Source organism: Mesoplodon mirus, assembly GCF_964341445.2.
Source record: "Mesoplodon mirus genome assembly, chromosome: 4".
NCBI classification, from domain to species: Eukaryota; Metazoa; Chordata; class Mammalia; order Artiodactyla; family Ziphiidae; genus Mesoplodon; species Mesoplodon mirus.
In genome coordinates this window covers 20559365-20578441 of record NC_138979.1, presented here as the reverse complement: position 1 = coordinate 20578441, position 19077 = coordinate 20559365, and the positions used below count along the sequence as shown (strand labels likewise).

The 19077-nt window shown below is 35.0% G+C and overlaps 1 protein-coding gene across 3 annotated transcripts in view; it reads right to left on the bottom strand.

Annotated features, from left to right (window-relative positions):
* USP6NL (USP6 N-terminal like) overlaps window positions 1–19077 on the bottom strand; it is a 149807-nt gene that overhangs the window by 108305 nt on the left and 22425 nt on the right. Inside the window, exon 1 of one of the 3 annotated variants that reach the window (XM_082619794.1) lies at window positions 3158–3245. The exons of the other annotated variants lie outside the window; for them this stretch is intronic. Coding sequence (XP_082475920.1) covers window positions 3158–3230 — 73 coding nt within the window. The 5' untranslated portion in view covers window positions 3231–3245. Of the gene's footprint in view, window positions 1–3157; window positions 3246–19077 lie in introns of those variants that run through there. 3 annotated transcript variants of the gene reach the window in all.

Genomic DNA, 19077 nt, shown 5'->3' with positions numbered 1-19077 from the left:
TTTCAAAACATTTTTGTCCAAATAAACACGAGGCCTTTAAAGGAGAAAACCAGGCTTCTTACTAATACAAAGTTACGATGATTACATTTGTGCCTTATGTACATCTGAATAGATGGTAGGGTCTTACCTCTGGTCTACTCAGTGAGGTGGTTCCTTCCCAATCTAGTCAAACTTGGCCCTGGAGATGCAGGCTAACCAGGTCATTCAAGACAAAAACTGTTACAGTTTATTTTTCCATTTAGCACAGAATCACTTATCCCATTCCTTTCCCTAGTCCACAAGACTAAGTTGCTTTAACTCTGCACATGATGACCTCATGGCAAAACAAACAACTCACTATACTGCCCTGACTATACAAATACCTCTTAGACTAGACTGTATTAACAACTGTATATTCTTCCATTCATTCCTTCACTCAGTAAATAGCTGGGATCTACTATATCCCAGGTATGGGCAGAGATCATATCTTATTTTGTATCCCCAGTGGTTAGCAAAGTGTCTTCCAAATAGTGGGCACCTGATAAAGGTGAACAAATGAGAAAATGATGAATGAACAAATGAATGAATACATATACATGCATATTTGACCCTCCATCCCATAACTTTTCCAAAGACCAGTTATCCTTTGCCTAGTCTTCCAAGGCTGTACTACAAAATATCTCTTCCTATCCACTTCAACTACTCACAAACATCAATCACTTCCAGCAGTTACCACAACATCAGCAGAATAGAGTGTGGATCCACAAGAATTATCCTTCAAATAGTGTTACTAGTTCTCTCCCTTTCTTCTAGTGGTAACTGTTGCAAAATTCTAAGTTCTTTAAAGAGCATTAGCATGAACTCTTAGCACTGTATTTCACTAAGTTCTGGAAGGTTGGGATATTTGATTAATGTTTCTACTAAGTGACAAAGCAATGATTTGGCAAATATTTTGAAAATTTTAGAGAAAATATTCATGAATATTCCATAATTTCTCTCTTTCCCCCAAATAATTCTTAGCCATACCCTTGGATCTTACTTAAAATATATTAAGTTTGTTTACTATCTCATACTAAGGAAAACTGATGAAAACTTCTCAAACCATTTATCATAATTATTTCATCCTCAATTTTGATACTTCCCCTCACAAATCAATTTTTCCATACTATTTACTAATACTAATGTGAATACAATACTTTGAAATGTTGCTCTCTCTGCAGCCATCCAAATTCATACTATATTTTAAATAATTGAGTTAAAAACTCTCTTCCTATGGGCCATTGTTTTATACTTGTCTGTAGGACTTTATCTTTCTCAAGCAGTTTATCAATGTTAAAAATTGGTAAAATATAACATTAGTTTGCAAAAAGACAAAACTAATAGTAAATATGTTTGCTAAATGATTAGAAACACCATGAGAATGGGTTTGAAAAAAACAAGCTTCTAAGAAATATGTCTATGTATAAGCTGCCTCTGTTTTCCCTGGTCATGGAAAATTCTGTCTGAAATATAGGGGAAAAAAGTCTAAGAGCAAAAACCATTCTACTACGTTAGTTAGTATCTTTTAGTACTATTTTTCCTATATTCATATGGCATTTCCTGTCAATATGATTACATTATTTACGTGTGTATGTAAGCATTATGAAAGGCAAGAAGAATATTATTATTCTTTCCCCAGGTATATTCCAAGTAACTATGATTATGACTGAAAACATATAAACTAGAAGAAACATTCCAATAAAAAAAAAATTCTGACTGTCTGTAAAGGTCAAACTGTATGAATCTGACATTTTCAAACAGATTGGGATTAAATTAACTGATTTATATTCTCTTGAAATAGTAAAAGCGAAAAGCTTTTTTAAAAATGCCTAATTGTTAGAATCCTGCTAGTCAGATAGAAACAATCTTTTGTTTCAGAAGAAAGTGAAGTAGAAAACAGGAGGTAAATAATTGTAAAATATCCTAAATAAGACTAACACATTTTCAAAGGTAAATGACAATAGTTTCTTTGCTTTGTGAGATGCTTTTTTGTCCATTTAAATACCATGTTCTTCCATAAAATCAGAACAGACAAGAAGATTTCTAAGGTTTCTTACAGCTGTAATATTCCGTATACATGTTACAATATTATTTAATACCATTACCCTAAATCATTTTACATAGGACTTGAGGAATCTCACAAGCTTCACTTTAAACACAGATCATATCAAGTTTTTAAAAAAAATCCAAAGTACTCTATATTTTATATCATCTGAGGTATACTTACGCTAATCATACAAAGACAGAATGCTATATCTTTCATATGAAAAGGCTGGTATATAAATTTATCAACTGACTGATTTTAAACCCTAGATTAAATTAGTGAAATTGCCAGTATTATAAACTTAGCTGCTGGCCTACATTTCTTAAATTAATTCCTGTTATTTTGGAGATTTACTATTTCAAATGCTTAAAAAGAAAATATACAAGTATTTCTTCAAAGATGTATCTGCATTAGTTCGTTTTAAGATCTGTAAGTCAGGCATGCAATTAAAAAGATTTTGAACATGTATTCCAGCATATCCCAAACTGTCACAGGCTATAAATATAGGACTATTTTAAATACAAACAGTGCTGATTAAACATATATCATGGACAGAAAAAAGCAATTATTCACTGAAAAAGGCAATAAAATCTACCCTTCTCTCACTAAATTCATATTTATTACTATTATTTATCACTTATTCACATAAATAAGAACCATCTAATTCTTTTGCTCTGCTATAGGCAGGATCCTAGCTTGTTCTCTTCTGATTTCTGCCGTGAACATTTATATTTTAAAGTTAAAAGAGAAGAGGATTAAATAGATTATTCTTCTACCTCCAAAATAAATAATGCGAGAGGATCCTTACAGCATGAAAAGTACTGCCGCAGCAGGTATGTCATAACCTCTCCTCACTCTCCGTACCTTGTAATAAAATGAAATGCTTCTAATTTGTGGTTTAAAAACAGTAATAATGAGGCATGTTCACAATTATGTCATTACCTGATCCTCCTCAGATACTGTAATATATCAGAAGAGCAAAAGCACACAGGATAACTCAAACTCCTTTTTTATAGCTGCTCTTTAGGTCGATATTCGTAAAAATCTCTAAGTGCCTTAAAGTGCTCTGATTGTTCATCCTGATGCTGTTCCTACCTTCCTTCACTCTGGCTGCTTTTTGCCTGGATGGTGTCACCAGCTCCTTTACAATCTGCAAGACTTGAATCATTGCTAGTTAACAAGCCAAAGGTTCCAGCTGCTTCCTCCAGGAATCCAACAGGTTTCATCACCGCGAGCTCACTGCATCTCTGCTTTCAGGAAGCTCAGGCACAAGCACAGTTCAACTCCAGAGAAGTACATGCTCTGCTTAGCTCTCCCTGAAGGCTCTGAAGCAGTTAATAAGAAACAACAAAAGGATGGGTTGCATCTTCTTGAAATGATGGATTCAAAGTGATTTTTGCATATGTGAAAACCACCGTCCTCAAAGTCCAAAATGTATGACTTTGCAGAGCATTAACAAGTTATAAACAAAGCAAAACAAAACATGAGTAATCGTCTGTTAAAGCACTAAGCACAGCGAAAACATTTTCTGACAAAAGTCACGACAGGAAAAATAAAGTGCTACGCTATAAATTCTCATATAGTGGATTGCAGATGCTGTGTGCAAGTTTTTAAAAACACACTCAGAAGCAGTCAACCAAAATACCCTGCACTGTCAAAGCCCTGATACTTTTTTTCCAATTTCTCAAAAATCTCATATTTGAAATACAGAAAATAAAATGTGGCTAAAAATACAACTTTATCTTGCTAACTCCAAGCTCCCAGATCTGCACAGAAGAAATGGTACCTCAAAAAATATCCTAAGGATTCACTGCCCTCCTCCTCACACATGCCCCTGAGGTTCTAGCCCCTGAAGAGAGGTCTCGGTCCTGCCGCACGCGGGAAATGCCCAGAAGGGCTGTAAGTGCATTGGTCTCACCATCAGAGGCGTGGGCCAGAGACTTTCAAATCAAGTAAACCATATGATTTTTAACAGCCAAGCTGCAACCATGCTCAATTAATATTTAATACTTTTGTCATGTGTTCTATTTAGCACATAGCAGCCCTTTTCAAAGTAAACCTACAGAGTTAATTAAAAGAGAAAAATGAGCTTCAGGTTCACATTGTCAAATGTTACATTTACTAAAGTGATTCTTCACCAGCAACTTGTTCCTCTTACTGTACTGCTGACCTTCCTAGTTTTCGTTCCTTCCCATTTACTGATATTCTTAATGTATCATAAAATAATAGATCCCAGAGCAAATCAAAGGCAGTTCCTCTGCCTCCACACAGTTAAAGACTTGCTTGTTATTTTACCATTTTTCAATTGGACAACTGAGGTACATGGTGAATCAACTATGGTTGGAAGTAAAACACAGGATCCAAAACCCAAAGGCTTCTGCCTTCTATGACACCAAGTCTCTTCTGTAAAAACGTACAGTTTTGAAATTCAGGGTAAAGTTGTCAGCTCTTCAAAGAAGAGGTGCTATAACATGCGCATATATATCTGCTCATAATGTATTCTCCATATGGGTGTTAACTGAAGACGTAAGTGCTACAAATCCATGATGGTGAGAAAATATTTGCAAATGGAAGACAAAACACAGCAATTATCCTAACTACCTATTATCTTGAAAGAGTTTGTTTGTACTTGCAAACCAAATCAAGAGTTCAGATGGGTCAAAGACCAAGTTTTAAACCTCAAATCAAAACTGTGTTTTTCAATGAATCCCTTTGAAGACCTGAAATAGACAAATCAACATTTAAGTCAAACTCTTCAAATCAAGTTCCCCTAATTCTTTCTAGCCCTTGCCCCATTTCCTAGGGCAGTTCTGAACATGAAACAGGTATTAAGTATCTACTGGCTTTATTTTCCAGTTCTTTGCATGTCCAGCTCCTGAGAAATTACTTCCACTTTTCCGGGAAAGAAATTATGTTTGTGAAAAGTACTTTCTGGTAGCTTTGCTCTCTCATAATTTTTCTCTTTCCATGCAAGGGAGGGGATATACAGGACACCATCCTCTCAGTCAACTCTATTTTCCATATCTGATCAGTGAAGAGAGGAATATCTGTATTCATGTTTCCATAAATTTCAAGTATCATAACTCCCTATTCTCACTGATATCAGTATTGGTTTTGAAAATGAAAATCATATAAGGATCAGTTTGAACACACTGGTTCACCACTATTAGCCCTTAACTTCTGCTAACCTACCAATAGCTTTTTCTTGTTTCTCTCATTTGCTTCTCATGTTTTTATCACACATTACATCAGTAAAAATATCTGAGCATACATTCTAATATATGGAACTGAGCTGTACTCTAAAATGTCAAGATCACGAAATACAAAGACAGACTGAGGAACAGTTACAGACTAGAGGAGAGTAAAGAGTCGGGATAACTAAATGGAACACACAGTTCCGGGTTAGGTACTGGACCAGAAAGGGATAAAGGAAAATATCTGACATTTTGAGACAACTGGCAAAATTTGAATACAATCGGTAGATCATCAATATTAATTTCCTGACTATGACCATTCCATGGCAGTTATGTAACAGAATATCCTGGATGTTAGGAAATACACCCTGAAGTACTTTCGGGTAAATATCAATATATTAATTTAGTCTCTGATGGGTCAAAAATAATATTTATTAGAATGAGAAAGTAAATGTGGTAAAATGTTAACATTTGAGAAATCCAGGTAAGAGAAGATGAGAACTGTTTATGTTACTCTTGCAACATTTTCCTACGCCTGAAACTATTTCAAAATAAGTTAAATTCTGACTACATATCCCAATATATGCATTATTTTTTTGTTTAAAAAAGATATGTATGTGTTCATATTTATACATGTTTAAATCATACGAAACAATAATTTAAAATGATGAGGAGGTAAATAATATAAGAAGAATTACACATTTGTATATAGGCTGTGTTTCAGTGAACTCTGTGTATGTATGTACACATTTACCTAACTTGTACGTGCATTCTCATACTGGCTTCCTTCACCCCAGAGATCATTCTGAACCCTCCTGTAAGGCAAGTTTGGGCTTACTCTGGCATGGTTAGGCTTAAAGGAATTAATTTTGCCACTAAAACTGATCTGCTGGAGGAGATGCCTGAAGCAGTGGTCCTCCACTCCTATCCCTTTACACAATCTCCCTTCTCCCATTTTAGGAGAAAAAGGCCAACCCTCACCCATCTTACTACGGTGCAGAGCTCCAAAGGGTAAAAACATGGCAGGTGGGGGACACAGAAAATTCAGCAGCTCCTTTGATCAAGGCACAAGAAGTAACATCAGCCCATTCAACTGATTAAGATACATGAGTTTCTAATAAAGTATTTGTTTATAGTGAATATCAAAATTTATCACATGTTTGTTGTTTTTGACCAACTGCATTAGGATGAAACTCTGGGAGGAAAGTGGAATTAATGTATAATTTCAGAAAAAAAATAAAGTATGTAAAATCTCTAGCTACTAAGGAATAGCCTGTTCCTTTTTATAGACGGATGACACTGGGTATCAAACCACTGTGATATTTAAACCCTACTGTATACACTTACAAGAGGGATGTAACAGTTTTCATCTACTTAATATTTTTCCTCATTGGGCCTCTGGCACAAAGAATTGGTTTAATCATAGTCCTTAGCTCTTATCATTGGTCCATGCATGGCCCAGTTTTACTTATCCACTTAATTATTTAATCATTTTCAATAATTTAATAAATGCCACAAAGCAACCACCCAGACAAAAACTAGGACGTTAACAGTAATCTACATTTAACCTATGGTGCCCCAAAACACGAACTCAGCTCCCTGCTTTCACCCCAAAGTAAGAATCATCCTGAATCCAGCAGTTATCATTCCATTGATTTCCTTTATGTCTATCTATATTTTATTAAACACACATACACACAATCCTTGTGTTCCTGTTTGGCTGTTCTGAACTTTATAAAAAGGGCATCATATTTTATGTTATGTTTGGGGAATTATATTTTTTCTTAAAAGTAATTCTATTACATTCTAGACCAGTGGTTCTCTATCTTCAATACATACTGAAATTACCTGGGAAATATTTTAAAGTATGATGCCTGGGTCCATCCACAGAGATTTTGGCTTCACTGTCCTAGGGTGCAGCTTTTAAAAGCCCCCCCAAATGATCCTAACATTCATCCAAGGTTAAGAACCACTATTCTAGAAGAATGACACAGGAAAAGCTAACTATATGTGGATAAGTAAACATGAAAGGTACAAAACGTTAATGAATGCCCTATTGCCATTTATTTATACATACATGAGGGGAAAGAGAGAGATGGGTGTATGAAGGAAAGTATCAAAATGTTGCCAATGATTTTTCCTCTGAATGGTGGCATTACAAATATTTACTGTCTCCTTTTGCTATACTTTTCTACAGAGAACACATTATACTATCAGTACTTTTTTTTTTTAAAGGGCATTACATTTTGGTTTTTTAAAAATCTATATCACGTCACCAAAAAAGATATATATAGAAAACAAATAAGTATATGAACAGAGGCTCAACATCCTGTGTCATTAGGGAATTTCAAACTAAGACAATCAGATACCACTGCACATCTCTCTGAATGGCTAAAATCCAGTACACTGACAACATCAAATGCTGGCAAGGATGTGCAGCAACAGGAACTCTCATCTATTGCTGACGGGAATGCAAAATGGTGCAGCCGCTTTGGAACACAATTTGCTGGTTTCTTACAAAACTAAATATACTAATATAATATACTAATATGATCTACCAATTGTGCTCCCTGGTATTTACCCAAATGAGTTGAAAACTTACGTCCACACAAAAATCTTTACAATTGCCAAAACTTGGAAGCAACCAAGACGTTCTTCAGTAGGGGAATTCTGGATAAACAAACTGTGCTACATCCAGGCAATGGAATATTATTCAGCAATAAAAGGAAATGAGCTATCAAACACAAAAATACATGGAGGAATCTTAAATGCATATTGCTAAGTGAAAGAAGTCAATCTGAAATAAGCTGCATAGTAGATAATTCCAACCACATGACATTCTGGAAAAGGCAAAACTATGGAGACAATAAAATGATCAATAGTTGTCAGGAATTTGGGAAGAAGGAGAGAAGAATGAATATGTGGATTTTTAAGGCAGTGAAAACTACTCTGTATGGTATCGTAATGACAGATACATGTCATTATACATTTGGCAAAACTCATATAACATATGACTCAATGAGTGAACCCTAATGTAAACTATGGACTTTAGTTAGCAATAATGCTTCAATATTGGCTCATCAATCGCAGTAAATGTACCGCACTGGTGTAAGATGTTAATAACAGGGGTATGAGGGAACTCTTGGTACTTTCCCCTCAATTTTTCTGTAAACCTAAAACTGTTCTGAATATAATAGTCTTTATAAAAAATTACAAAGGAAATCTATATTTTTTTTAAAAAAAAGAGACGTATATTTTCTTTTTTTATTTTTATTTATTTATTTATTTTATTTATTTATGGCTATGTTGGGTCTTCGTTTCTGTGCGAGGGCTTTCTCTAATTGCGGCAAGCGGGGGCCACTCCTCATCGCGGTGCGCGGGCCTCTCACTATCGCGGCCTCTCTTGTTGCGGAGCATAGGCTCCAGACGTGCAGGCTCAGTAACTGTGGCTCACGGAGCCAGCTGCTCCATGGCATGTGGGATCTTCCCAGACCAGGGCTCGAACCCGTGTGTTCTGCATCGGCGGGCGGACTCTCAACCACTGCGCCACCAGGGAAGCCCCGGAAATCTATATTTAATATATACTTAATCTACATCCCACTCTTCAGACTTTAATACAAAGATAAATCCAAAGAGTACAGAGTTTAACGAGAGAGAGCGTGCTTAAAACAAAAACCCTAATTGCCTACATACATGAGAGATCCATGTGGCCTGGAGGACAAGGAATATTATTATAATTGCCCTTGCAATGGGCTGCCTGGAAACAGTTGTGAGCTACTTCTTTTTTTAACAGAAAAATTCTTACCTCAATCTTGTTTCCTATATTTGTATTTTTGTTATACATAGCCATCCCCAAAACCACTAACTTTTGGCTAAGCCCCAAAACCGCTGATTTACTTTTCCTTCCCATCACTTCCAAATCCAGCATTCCCAGAGCAGACACAAGGGAGAAAATGGGTGAGAGAACAAGAAAGACACGACAAAGAGAGAAATGCAGCAGGCTGGAAATACAGCACTCTCTACTCCTATTTGGATATTTCAATTTGTGCCATTTTCCTTTCTCTAAAGGAGAATACAAGGCAAAAATCAACTTCTTTCAGATGAAAAGGGATCAAGAACAGGAACTGTATGACAAATGATATAAAGAAAAAACAGCTCAGCAGAGGAAAGAAATCTTTTCCCACCATTCCTCGCTCACCAAAAAAAAGAAAAAAAAGAAAAGAAACAGGAAGAGAGAAAGAACAAGATTGGATTTGATCTCATTTGTATTCTTTCCCTCATTCATTTAATAAAACCATGAACAAGTTCACTGGAGCATCTTTCTTGGCTCTAAGTGAAAAGAAGTACAAGAGAATCCATATATTCTAAAGCAGAATTATATTAGTATCCATAAAATTAGTGCTATAGATACTTCAAACCAACTCCTTAGAATCTTAAAGAACTGCAAATTAATTTAACAAGGTTTCTGCTTGCTTTTTTTCAATTTACATCTTTAATAGTTTTTCTCTTTACAAAAAGAATGCATGTTCACTGTAGAAAAAATATATATCCAAAAATAAGCCAAAAGAAAATAAAAATCTCTCTTAGGCCCATTATACAGAGATAAGCACTACCAATAACCTTTTAGACTTTTCATGTACTTTTTGCTTGCTGATTTTACAAAAATGAGATAACAGTATGCATACTCTTTTGGAATTGATATGTTTTCACACTTCTGAATATTTCATCATCTCTCTCATAAAATAAACACAGACCAGGATATTTGCACTGTGCTCTGTCCACAAAATTTTTTGATCAAATGAATAACAACCCAGCATCTTTTCATTCTTGGCAATGATTTAGATTTTTTTCTACCCAATTTTCAGAAAACTTCTTTGGTTTTCCTGGAAACATATTTCAGAATTAAACTACTGTCATTCTTTTTTCAGAACATGTAGATAAATGAGAAGAAAAAATGTGAGAGGCCACACTTCTTGTGACAAAAATAATCTGTAAATATTCAAGATGTCAGTCGGCCTGCAGATAGAAAAACACTATTGAATATTAAGCTATAAACCACTTCCAACTGGTTTCCTCTTGGGTTAATAAACCAGTTAATACACTTCACTTCTTTGTCATTCTACTTTAATTGTAAGGCTGAAATATAATCACTTTGTTCTAGAATTTTGAAAATCAATCTCTACAAACTCATCAATAGAAAATACAACATATATTGTTTATAAAAAATAAAAGTTTTACATTTTTTCTATACCTAAAAATCTATACTGTTTTCTGTCCAAATAGTGCTCCTAATAATTCACACTGGGTATTTAAAAATTAACATTATCAAAAGCTCATCAACTATCTTCACAGATTTTCATAGAAAAAAAGTAAAACAAAACAAAGAAGATATGAAGGTAAATGTCCTGAAATTGTAGGATGTGGTAAGAGCCACAGAATAGGTGTTTATGAATGTTGATATTATCCTTCTTTTACATAATCTCCAAGTATATTAGATACAGTAACTGTTTATGAACAAAGTATCTGTATTAATGTAATTAAGTTAGCAATTCTTTCAAAACCAGTTTTTAAAAATATTTTACCAAAGGGCAATTCATTTTACTTATAAAAAGCAACCAAGAAACTGCTCAACTGTGTAGCTCAGTGGAAACTGTCATAAATATGTACAAAATATGCTTTACAAGCAAGGGAAATACAAACATGTTATCCCAATACATCTTCACAAATTCTTAATGTACTGATTGTACACCGTAAGTGCATGTTAAAGGCAATAAAATCTTGTTCATCCATACAAAATATATTACGCATCTAGTATGTATGTACAATACCTAGCAGGTACCTAGTAGATACAATGCCAGTTGCTGGTTATTACAGGGGTCTGATCAACCTCCTTGCATTCTTCCAAGAGAAACTGGCATTAAACACATAATTACACAATTCATTACTGAATTACAACTGAGATGACTACTGCAAGTAAGCACTGGATGACTGGAGCATGTGCCCTTAAGTGGAAAAACTGTGTGAATTAAAGGCCATACATAGTACATTATAACTGAACATATTCCAATTTCTGAATTACCACATTTTTAATTTTTAAAGTAAGCTTTCCTTTGTGCAGAAATGACCTCTCTTTTGACTTTCCCAAGCTACATGCAGATGAATGCACAGATATGGAAGGAAAAGAGACTTTCTAGTCATAATAAGGAAATTTAAATATGACTTTATTTTCAAAATCAAGAATTCAAAGAAAACACAGTATCCAGGCAACATGACCTACTCCAGATTCTAACAAAGCTATGAAATAACATAATTAGTTTTAAAAAATTCATTACCATTAAAAAACACACATTAAAAATCATTTAAGTATATGTTTATCTCTTAAATCATAACTCAATTTGGAATAAATCATAATTCATTATAACATCACATTTAAGATCAAATAGTTCTATGTGGGGAGATATATATATACACACACATAACATACAAACATAAAGACATAGGGATTTCTATAGAGTTCATAAAAGTCCTTGTGTACATAAACACAGCAGTCTCTTCAACATTCAGAAAGATCTTTCCAGCGTTTCCTCAATATAAAATCTGTAATCACCATAACACATTAACCACAACAGGGAAGGAAGACCATTAAGAGAGTCCTTGACAGAACAATACATTGAGCAAAACTGATCCATGGTACCTATCATTCTCTGCTCTTCCTCCCTTTCTGAAACCTTTTTCCACCTCTGCCTTTTCTGTATACTGCGCATTCTCTCTCCTCTGACCATCACAAAATTACCCATGTTCCAATAAACATATAAAAACTATATTGTTTCATAATACATTTTTGGAGAGACAAAAAAGCATCATCCAAGGTTAAAAATCCGTGATTTTTCAATAAGCATTTTGGAAGAAAAGACTATTTTAGAAGGATATGATGCAACAGAAAATGTAAACAGTGAGCACATGAAAAAAGATATCCTAACAATGCTATACCTCCTGAACACCCATTAGGATGGCTGCTATCCAGAAATAGAAAATAACAAGTGTTGACAAGGATGTGGAGAAATTGGAACTCTAGTACAATGCAAAATGGCGTGGCCACTGTGAAAAGCACTATGGCAGTTCCTCAAAAAATTAAACACAGAATTGCCATATGATCCAGCAGTTCCATTTCTGAGTATATACTCAAAAGAACAGAAAGCAGGATCTCAAAGAGATATTTGTGCACCTAGGTTCATAGCAGCATTATTCACAATAGCCTAAAGGTGGACACAAACCAAGTGTCCATCAACAGATGAATGAATAAACAAAATGTAATCCATATAGTAGAATATCATTCAGCCTTAAAAGGTAAGGAAATTCTCATATATGTTACAACATGTCTGAACTTTGAGGACATTATGCTAAATGAAATAAGCCAGTCACAAAAAGACAAATACTATATGCTCCCCCTTACATGAGGTACCCAGAGTAGTCATATTCCAGAGACAGAAAGTAGAATGGTGGTTGCCAAAGGATGTGGGGAGGGGAATATGAAGCTGTTTAATGAATACGGAGTTTCAGTTTTGCAAGGTAAAAAGAGTTCTGGAGATTGGCTGCACAACAATGGGAATATACTTAATGCTACTGAACTGTACACTTAAAAGTGGTTAAGATGGCAAATTTTACATTATGGATATTTACCACAAATTTTTTGGAAAGTTATCCTGTCTAAAAATCAAATATGCAACTGAAAGCAACAGTATAATGTCATTTTGAGCCTACTGAGCTAGTCATGGTGAAACTGATATCCTTGTACATCAATTACCAGAGTCACTGTAAATTGATGTAGTCTTTTAAGAAAGACAGGAAGAACATTTCAATACTACAAATCTACAAAAACATTTCAATACTATAAATCTAGCCTAAAGAATTATAGTTGTTTTTTTTTTAAGAAATAGGGCAAAGTCATCAATGATATTCATTTTGAAAACATTTTTAAAAATATGAACCATCATTGGGCTTCCCTGGTGGCGCAGTGGTTGAGAGTCCACCTGCCAATGCAGGGGACACGGGTTCGTGCCCCAGTCCGGGAAGATCCCACATGTCGCGGAGCGGATGGGCCCGTGAGCCATGGCCGCCGAGCCTGCGCGTCCGGAGCCTGTGCTCCACAGCAGGAGAGGCCACAACAGTGAGAGGCCCGCGTACCGCAAAAAAAAAAAAAAAAAAAAGAACCATCATAAATAACAAAAAAAAATAATAGGGAAGTAGTTAAATAAGTTACTATGCATCATTACCTTTAAGGAATATAATTATAAATTCTAAGTATAAAACACAATTATGGAAATATGATAACACTCTAAACACAATTCAATGTTAGAAATCCAAATATAAAATTGCATAGACACCAAGAGCCCAATTATATCAAAATATATACTATCTGGACAATACCAGAGGACCATATGCAAAAAAGCAAACGAGTGGGGTTACCAATGACTATTCGCCCCCATTCCCAAATGTATTTATTTTAATGTTACAGTTATACTTTAAAACAACAACAACAAAAGGGGATTAGAGAAAATGAAGAGAACAGATTAGTTTAGATGAGATTAGGTAAAATTAAGTATAAAATGGAGGCAACAGTAGGGTGTTTATCTAAAGTTACCAATTTAATCCCCTCCAAACACCTACTTCTACCAATGCTAAATTTTCCTTAATTTCTTAATCTCAATCTCAACCTCTTAACTCCAGATCTTCGCACATGTTCCTTCTGTTTAGAACTCTCTCCCCCTTCCTCTTCACTTAGCCAGGCCTCATCTGGAATATGATTTCCTAAGGGTAGTCTTCCTGCCCTCCCTCTGCCCTCCCAGAAGGAAGTTCCCTGGCTCCTGCAGACACCAGCTTCCCTTTTTGTGTTAACAGCGCTGCGGTATCTGTCTTCCCCACTAGTTCTGTGCTTCATGAGGCCCAGGGCCATGTTAGTCTTGTCCTTGTCTATATCCCCAAAGACCAACACAGCAGCAGTGCACGGGGAGGTGCTCACTAAATATGTTAGTACTAAAAAGAAAACATTATTAATATTTATTCTAAATCATACATTCTCTTCCTTAAAATTTGTTTTAAAATCAGACTCAAACACCACAACTCTTAAAACATTTTAAGAAATTAAGTTATAGCATCACCTGTCTCAATGCTGTCTAAAAACAAGTTTTGAATCTCTTATACTTTGCAATATTCTGTCAATTTTCTAGCTTCCAATATACCTTTCAATTATTAAACTTTTAAGAATTATAACTATAGATGGTAAGTATCCTGACATTTCACATTAAATTTAATATAACTCATAAAAACCCAATGAGAATCAGAGTCTTGATACTTTCATCTATTTTATTTTTAGCTAAAGAAAATTTATTAGGACAAAGACAAAGAAGCACCAGGTTATGGGGGAGGGCTAATCTTTAGTGAAGCAAATTCAATTTATATATGAAGAGCTGCAGCTGCTTTACTGTTATTAAAAAAAATTAATTCAATAGTGCTATACCTTACATCTTCATAGTACTTATTCAAGAGCATCTTGAGATTTTCGTCAATGTAATTCAAAACAGGAATCATACGGAAAGGAATTTCTCTTGATAAAAGCTAAATGTCTCCTTTCAAGGTCATCTCACATGCTAGAAAATATTTCATTGCCATTTTTCTCAAGCCTTTGCAATAAAAGCAAAACAGAAACTAGTAAAGCAGAATAATAAATCCTGTTCTTATATAAGAGATTTGAATCCTATTTCAATTAAAGAAGAAATGGGAAATTTTTCTGTGAAAGAACCAAATGGGAAGGAAATGGAGAGATCACCACGCAGTCCTCCTGTACCTTCCAGACAGCTTCCTGAAGGAATGCCCCCAGACCAGTCACACATGCCAGGACGGATCCCGGGAGAGGAGCCTCAGACAGTCCTAACCTGAGGGACACTCTGTGAAAGAATTGGTCTGTATTCTTCTAAAACACCACATCATGTGAGATAAAGAACATCTGAGGAGGGGGATTCCCTGGTGGCGCAGTGGTTGAGAGTCCGCCTGCCGATGCAGGGGACACGGGTTCGTGCCCAGGTCCGGGAGGATCCCACATGCCGCGGAGCGGCTAGGCCCGAAAGCCATGGCCGCTGAGCCTGCGTGTCTGGAGCCTGCGCGTCTGGAGCCTGTGCTCTGCAACGGGAGAGGCCACGGCAGTGAGAGGCCCGCGTACCACAAAAGAAAAAAAAAAAAAAAAAAGAACATCTGAGGAACCTTCCAGATTAGAGGAGACTAAAGAGACTTCACACTAAACGCAAGGCGTGAATTATACTCAGCTGGACCCGGCACTGGAAAGACAGAATTGTCATAAAGGACATTATTGGGGAAACTGTCAGCAGTGAAATAGGGATTGTAGACCAGATAAACATAATTTATCTTTTTGATAGTTTTACTGCAGTCATCTAAGAGAGTATCCTTATTCTTGAGAACTACACACTGAAATACATGATATATGCAACCTATTCTCAAATGGTTCCAAAATAAATAATGTGTATTTTTTAAGTACACATTCAGATATTTAAAAATAAAATAAAGAATTGATCCCATGGAAAAAATAAAGTTGGACTGGGTGGGAAGGAAGGATAGAATTTCACGATATCAGAGGTAGAATTTCACCTGCTGAGAACAGATATGCACTAAACAGAAAAAAAATAAGAAGGAAAATTCTGTAGACCTAGAAGTTATTATTGTCCATCAGAATGCAGCTCAGCATTGAGCTAGGAAAGCATAGCTTTTAGGTTAGACTAAAACCTGATAGCTAAAATTTTTTTACATCACATTTTAGGGGAAAAGAGAATAATGACTCCACTTTTAAAACACAAGTCAACATTTTAAAGTATACCTTTCTTAAGTGGAGAGTTACTTCAACTAAGTAATCATTTGAGATCCAAGTTCCTTTTAACACAGTCAGTTTGGGTACCTAAAAAGTTGGGGTGGGGTTTTTCTCCAGTCCTGGGCAAAGTTCCCCATACATATAGGTACATATACCCATAGGTACATACAGGTACAAAGTTCCATGAAAGGTCTAAGGCTGATTTTTTTTTTTTTAATCACAATGGCCCTATTGCCTCCATGTGTGGTAATGTGGACCAAGACTGTGTGCATTCTTCATGGCAACAGAGAAGGATCTTTCCTAACCCAAAAGAGAGTACAAAGAAGCTATCTCTTTAGTTAGCAGTAAGGAAACCCCCTTTCATATAGCTTCTAGGTTACTTCTACCACCAGAAACAACATTTTTTATAATAAAGCATGCCAATGAAATATTAATATATCTTGGCAATCATATTCTAACAGTCTGAATCAATCATTTGGCATATAACCTTGTATTACTGCAGTTAAAACAATAAATTCAAGCAAGTTGAAAAATCAAATTCAAATTCTGTTGTGCCATAATTGTCACAAGGAAACAAGTTTGTAATATTCTTCCAACACTGGTAATACCTAGTTCCTCCTTTCCTGGTACATATACTTACTTGATCTATATCTACATATCACAGAAGGAAAGAACAGAAAGTTATTACCTAAGGAAAATACAAAAGACCAACTACTGTAGGTTTACATAAAAACTTAATACATGTTTGCTTTTCAAATTTCTTTTAAGTTATAGTCAAGAAAACATATTTTGCCTTACTTTGCATTTATTAGAATATAACAAGGTTAACCAGTGAGGAGATCACAGTACTTTACTATATAGTGTCGAAAACTTTTACCAGTGCATCCAATAAATTCCAGTTCTGTTCCATTCTTCTAGAATCTGAAACAGGCAACTGTACTTTTAAAAAGACATTTCAATTCCAAATGCCTCACAATTTAATATAAGATATGAGTGTATGTTAGTATCTGACCATAATCTTTTTACATCCCACTGTTTAAAGTTTAACACCTGAATGCTCCAAATGTGTAAGCAGAAAGAAAAATGTTGCAATTCCAGGGGTACCTAGGTAATGCCAGCAGAAGTCAGCTTCTGAATTTAGGGGGGAAAATAGCACTCCACTACCATCTACCTATACAATGACCACCATCTTTGAAGTTAAATAAGAGATAACTCATAAAAAGTTTTCAGTTCCATTTGGCCTCCTAACTTCTGGACCACAATCATGATAGAAACCTATACAACATTTCCTTTTTTTAAAAAAAAATAACCAACTATGGCTCAGTGCTGGAAGTGGGAGTGGGAGACTGGGGTAAGGGAACCTGGGAAGACTTTCTCGCTATATTCTTCATCCTTTCAGCCCAAGGCTTTAAAGAGAGGCTAGAAAGAATTATAACATAATCACTTGTCTATCTCAAAAAAAAAAAAAAAAGTAACACCAAAATATCATTTTAGATCAGTTTTAAGGGAGAAAGATCGAGGCTAGGAAATTTTAACATCAATTTCACATATCTGGGAAATGAGAAGACAACTATACAATGATATCCATCATATACACTGACAGGCTCAAATTCTCTTAATAGAAAATGTCTATTTGACTAAATGCAAAAAGTGATAATATACAGCTGTCTAGACACTATTTAAAAAAAACAAACTGATGTTAGTTATATGTAGATATATTAGTTGTAGACCATATAACAAATATCACTTACTAAGTTGTTTTCCATTATATGTCTTTTGATAAATGAGAAATACTAAAAGTCACACCTATAATATTTTCATATAGAATATATTAGAGAAGTTTTTGTTTTTAGATAAGTTTTTGTTAAAGAGATATGAAAATTTTCAAACCAGTACACCAGTTCTAATAAAATGAATTCAAGAAAAAATTGTAAAACTCAAACTCTATTTTCTGAAATGAATGTCCTTTTCAAGGGGATTTCTCTCAAGATTTCATTAAATGCATACACGCCAGTATTTAAAATGCAATTCAACTTAAATTTTCTTTTCTTTAACTTCTGCCCAACTTCTGAGGTACACAGCTATTCCATAAAACAGGATATACATCTAGATAGGCTATTGTTATAGAGAGAAGATGTAGCCAGTACTTAGGGAAAGTCCTATCTTACTTGTTGCATGATTTTTTCTATTTAATAAAAGACTCAGAAGAATCCTTATCCCACCACTCAGGGATTTAGTAATCTCCTCAGTTATTTGTAACATTATCTGCTCTAATAAATGTTAAAGTGTTCTTCACTTCAGCATCATCTCTTAGTATACCGCTCCAACAAATGATGATATTTACTCCTACTCTTATTAGAAAGCCACAAATACACCACATCTCAAATTATTCGCTGCCATTACTTTTTCCTCAGATAAAAGAGAAATATTTCATATCCCGAAGTAACCTCAAAAAACTCACTCCACTATTTAGGCCAAAGGGCAGGATCAAACTCTCCCACACAATAGATTCACTCCTGGATTGCCCAGTCAACATCCAAAAAGACTCTCTTAGGAAACATTTCGTATAATTACTTACAGAGCAAAACTTTTCCAAAGAAAGTGAAATAAATACAGAAGTAAAGATTAAAAATTTTAATAGATTAGATAAGCTTTATTTTTTTAACTTAAAATTTGGGAAAAGAAAAATAATTAGTACCCTAAATTATCACTTTTGGGTTTTGGCTTTTTTTTTTTTTAACATATTCCATCAAAATAATCATCTAGAAATTGTTAAGCACCCTCTTTTTTTAAAAAAAATAAATTTGTTTATTTATTTATTTTTGGCTGCGTTGGGTCTTTGCTGCTGCACGTGGTCTTTCTCTAGTTGCGGCGAGAGGGGGCTACTCTTCCTTGTGGTGCGTAGGCTCCTCATTGCGGTGGCTTCTCTTGTTGAGGAGCATGGG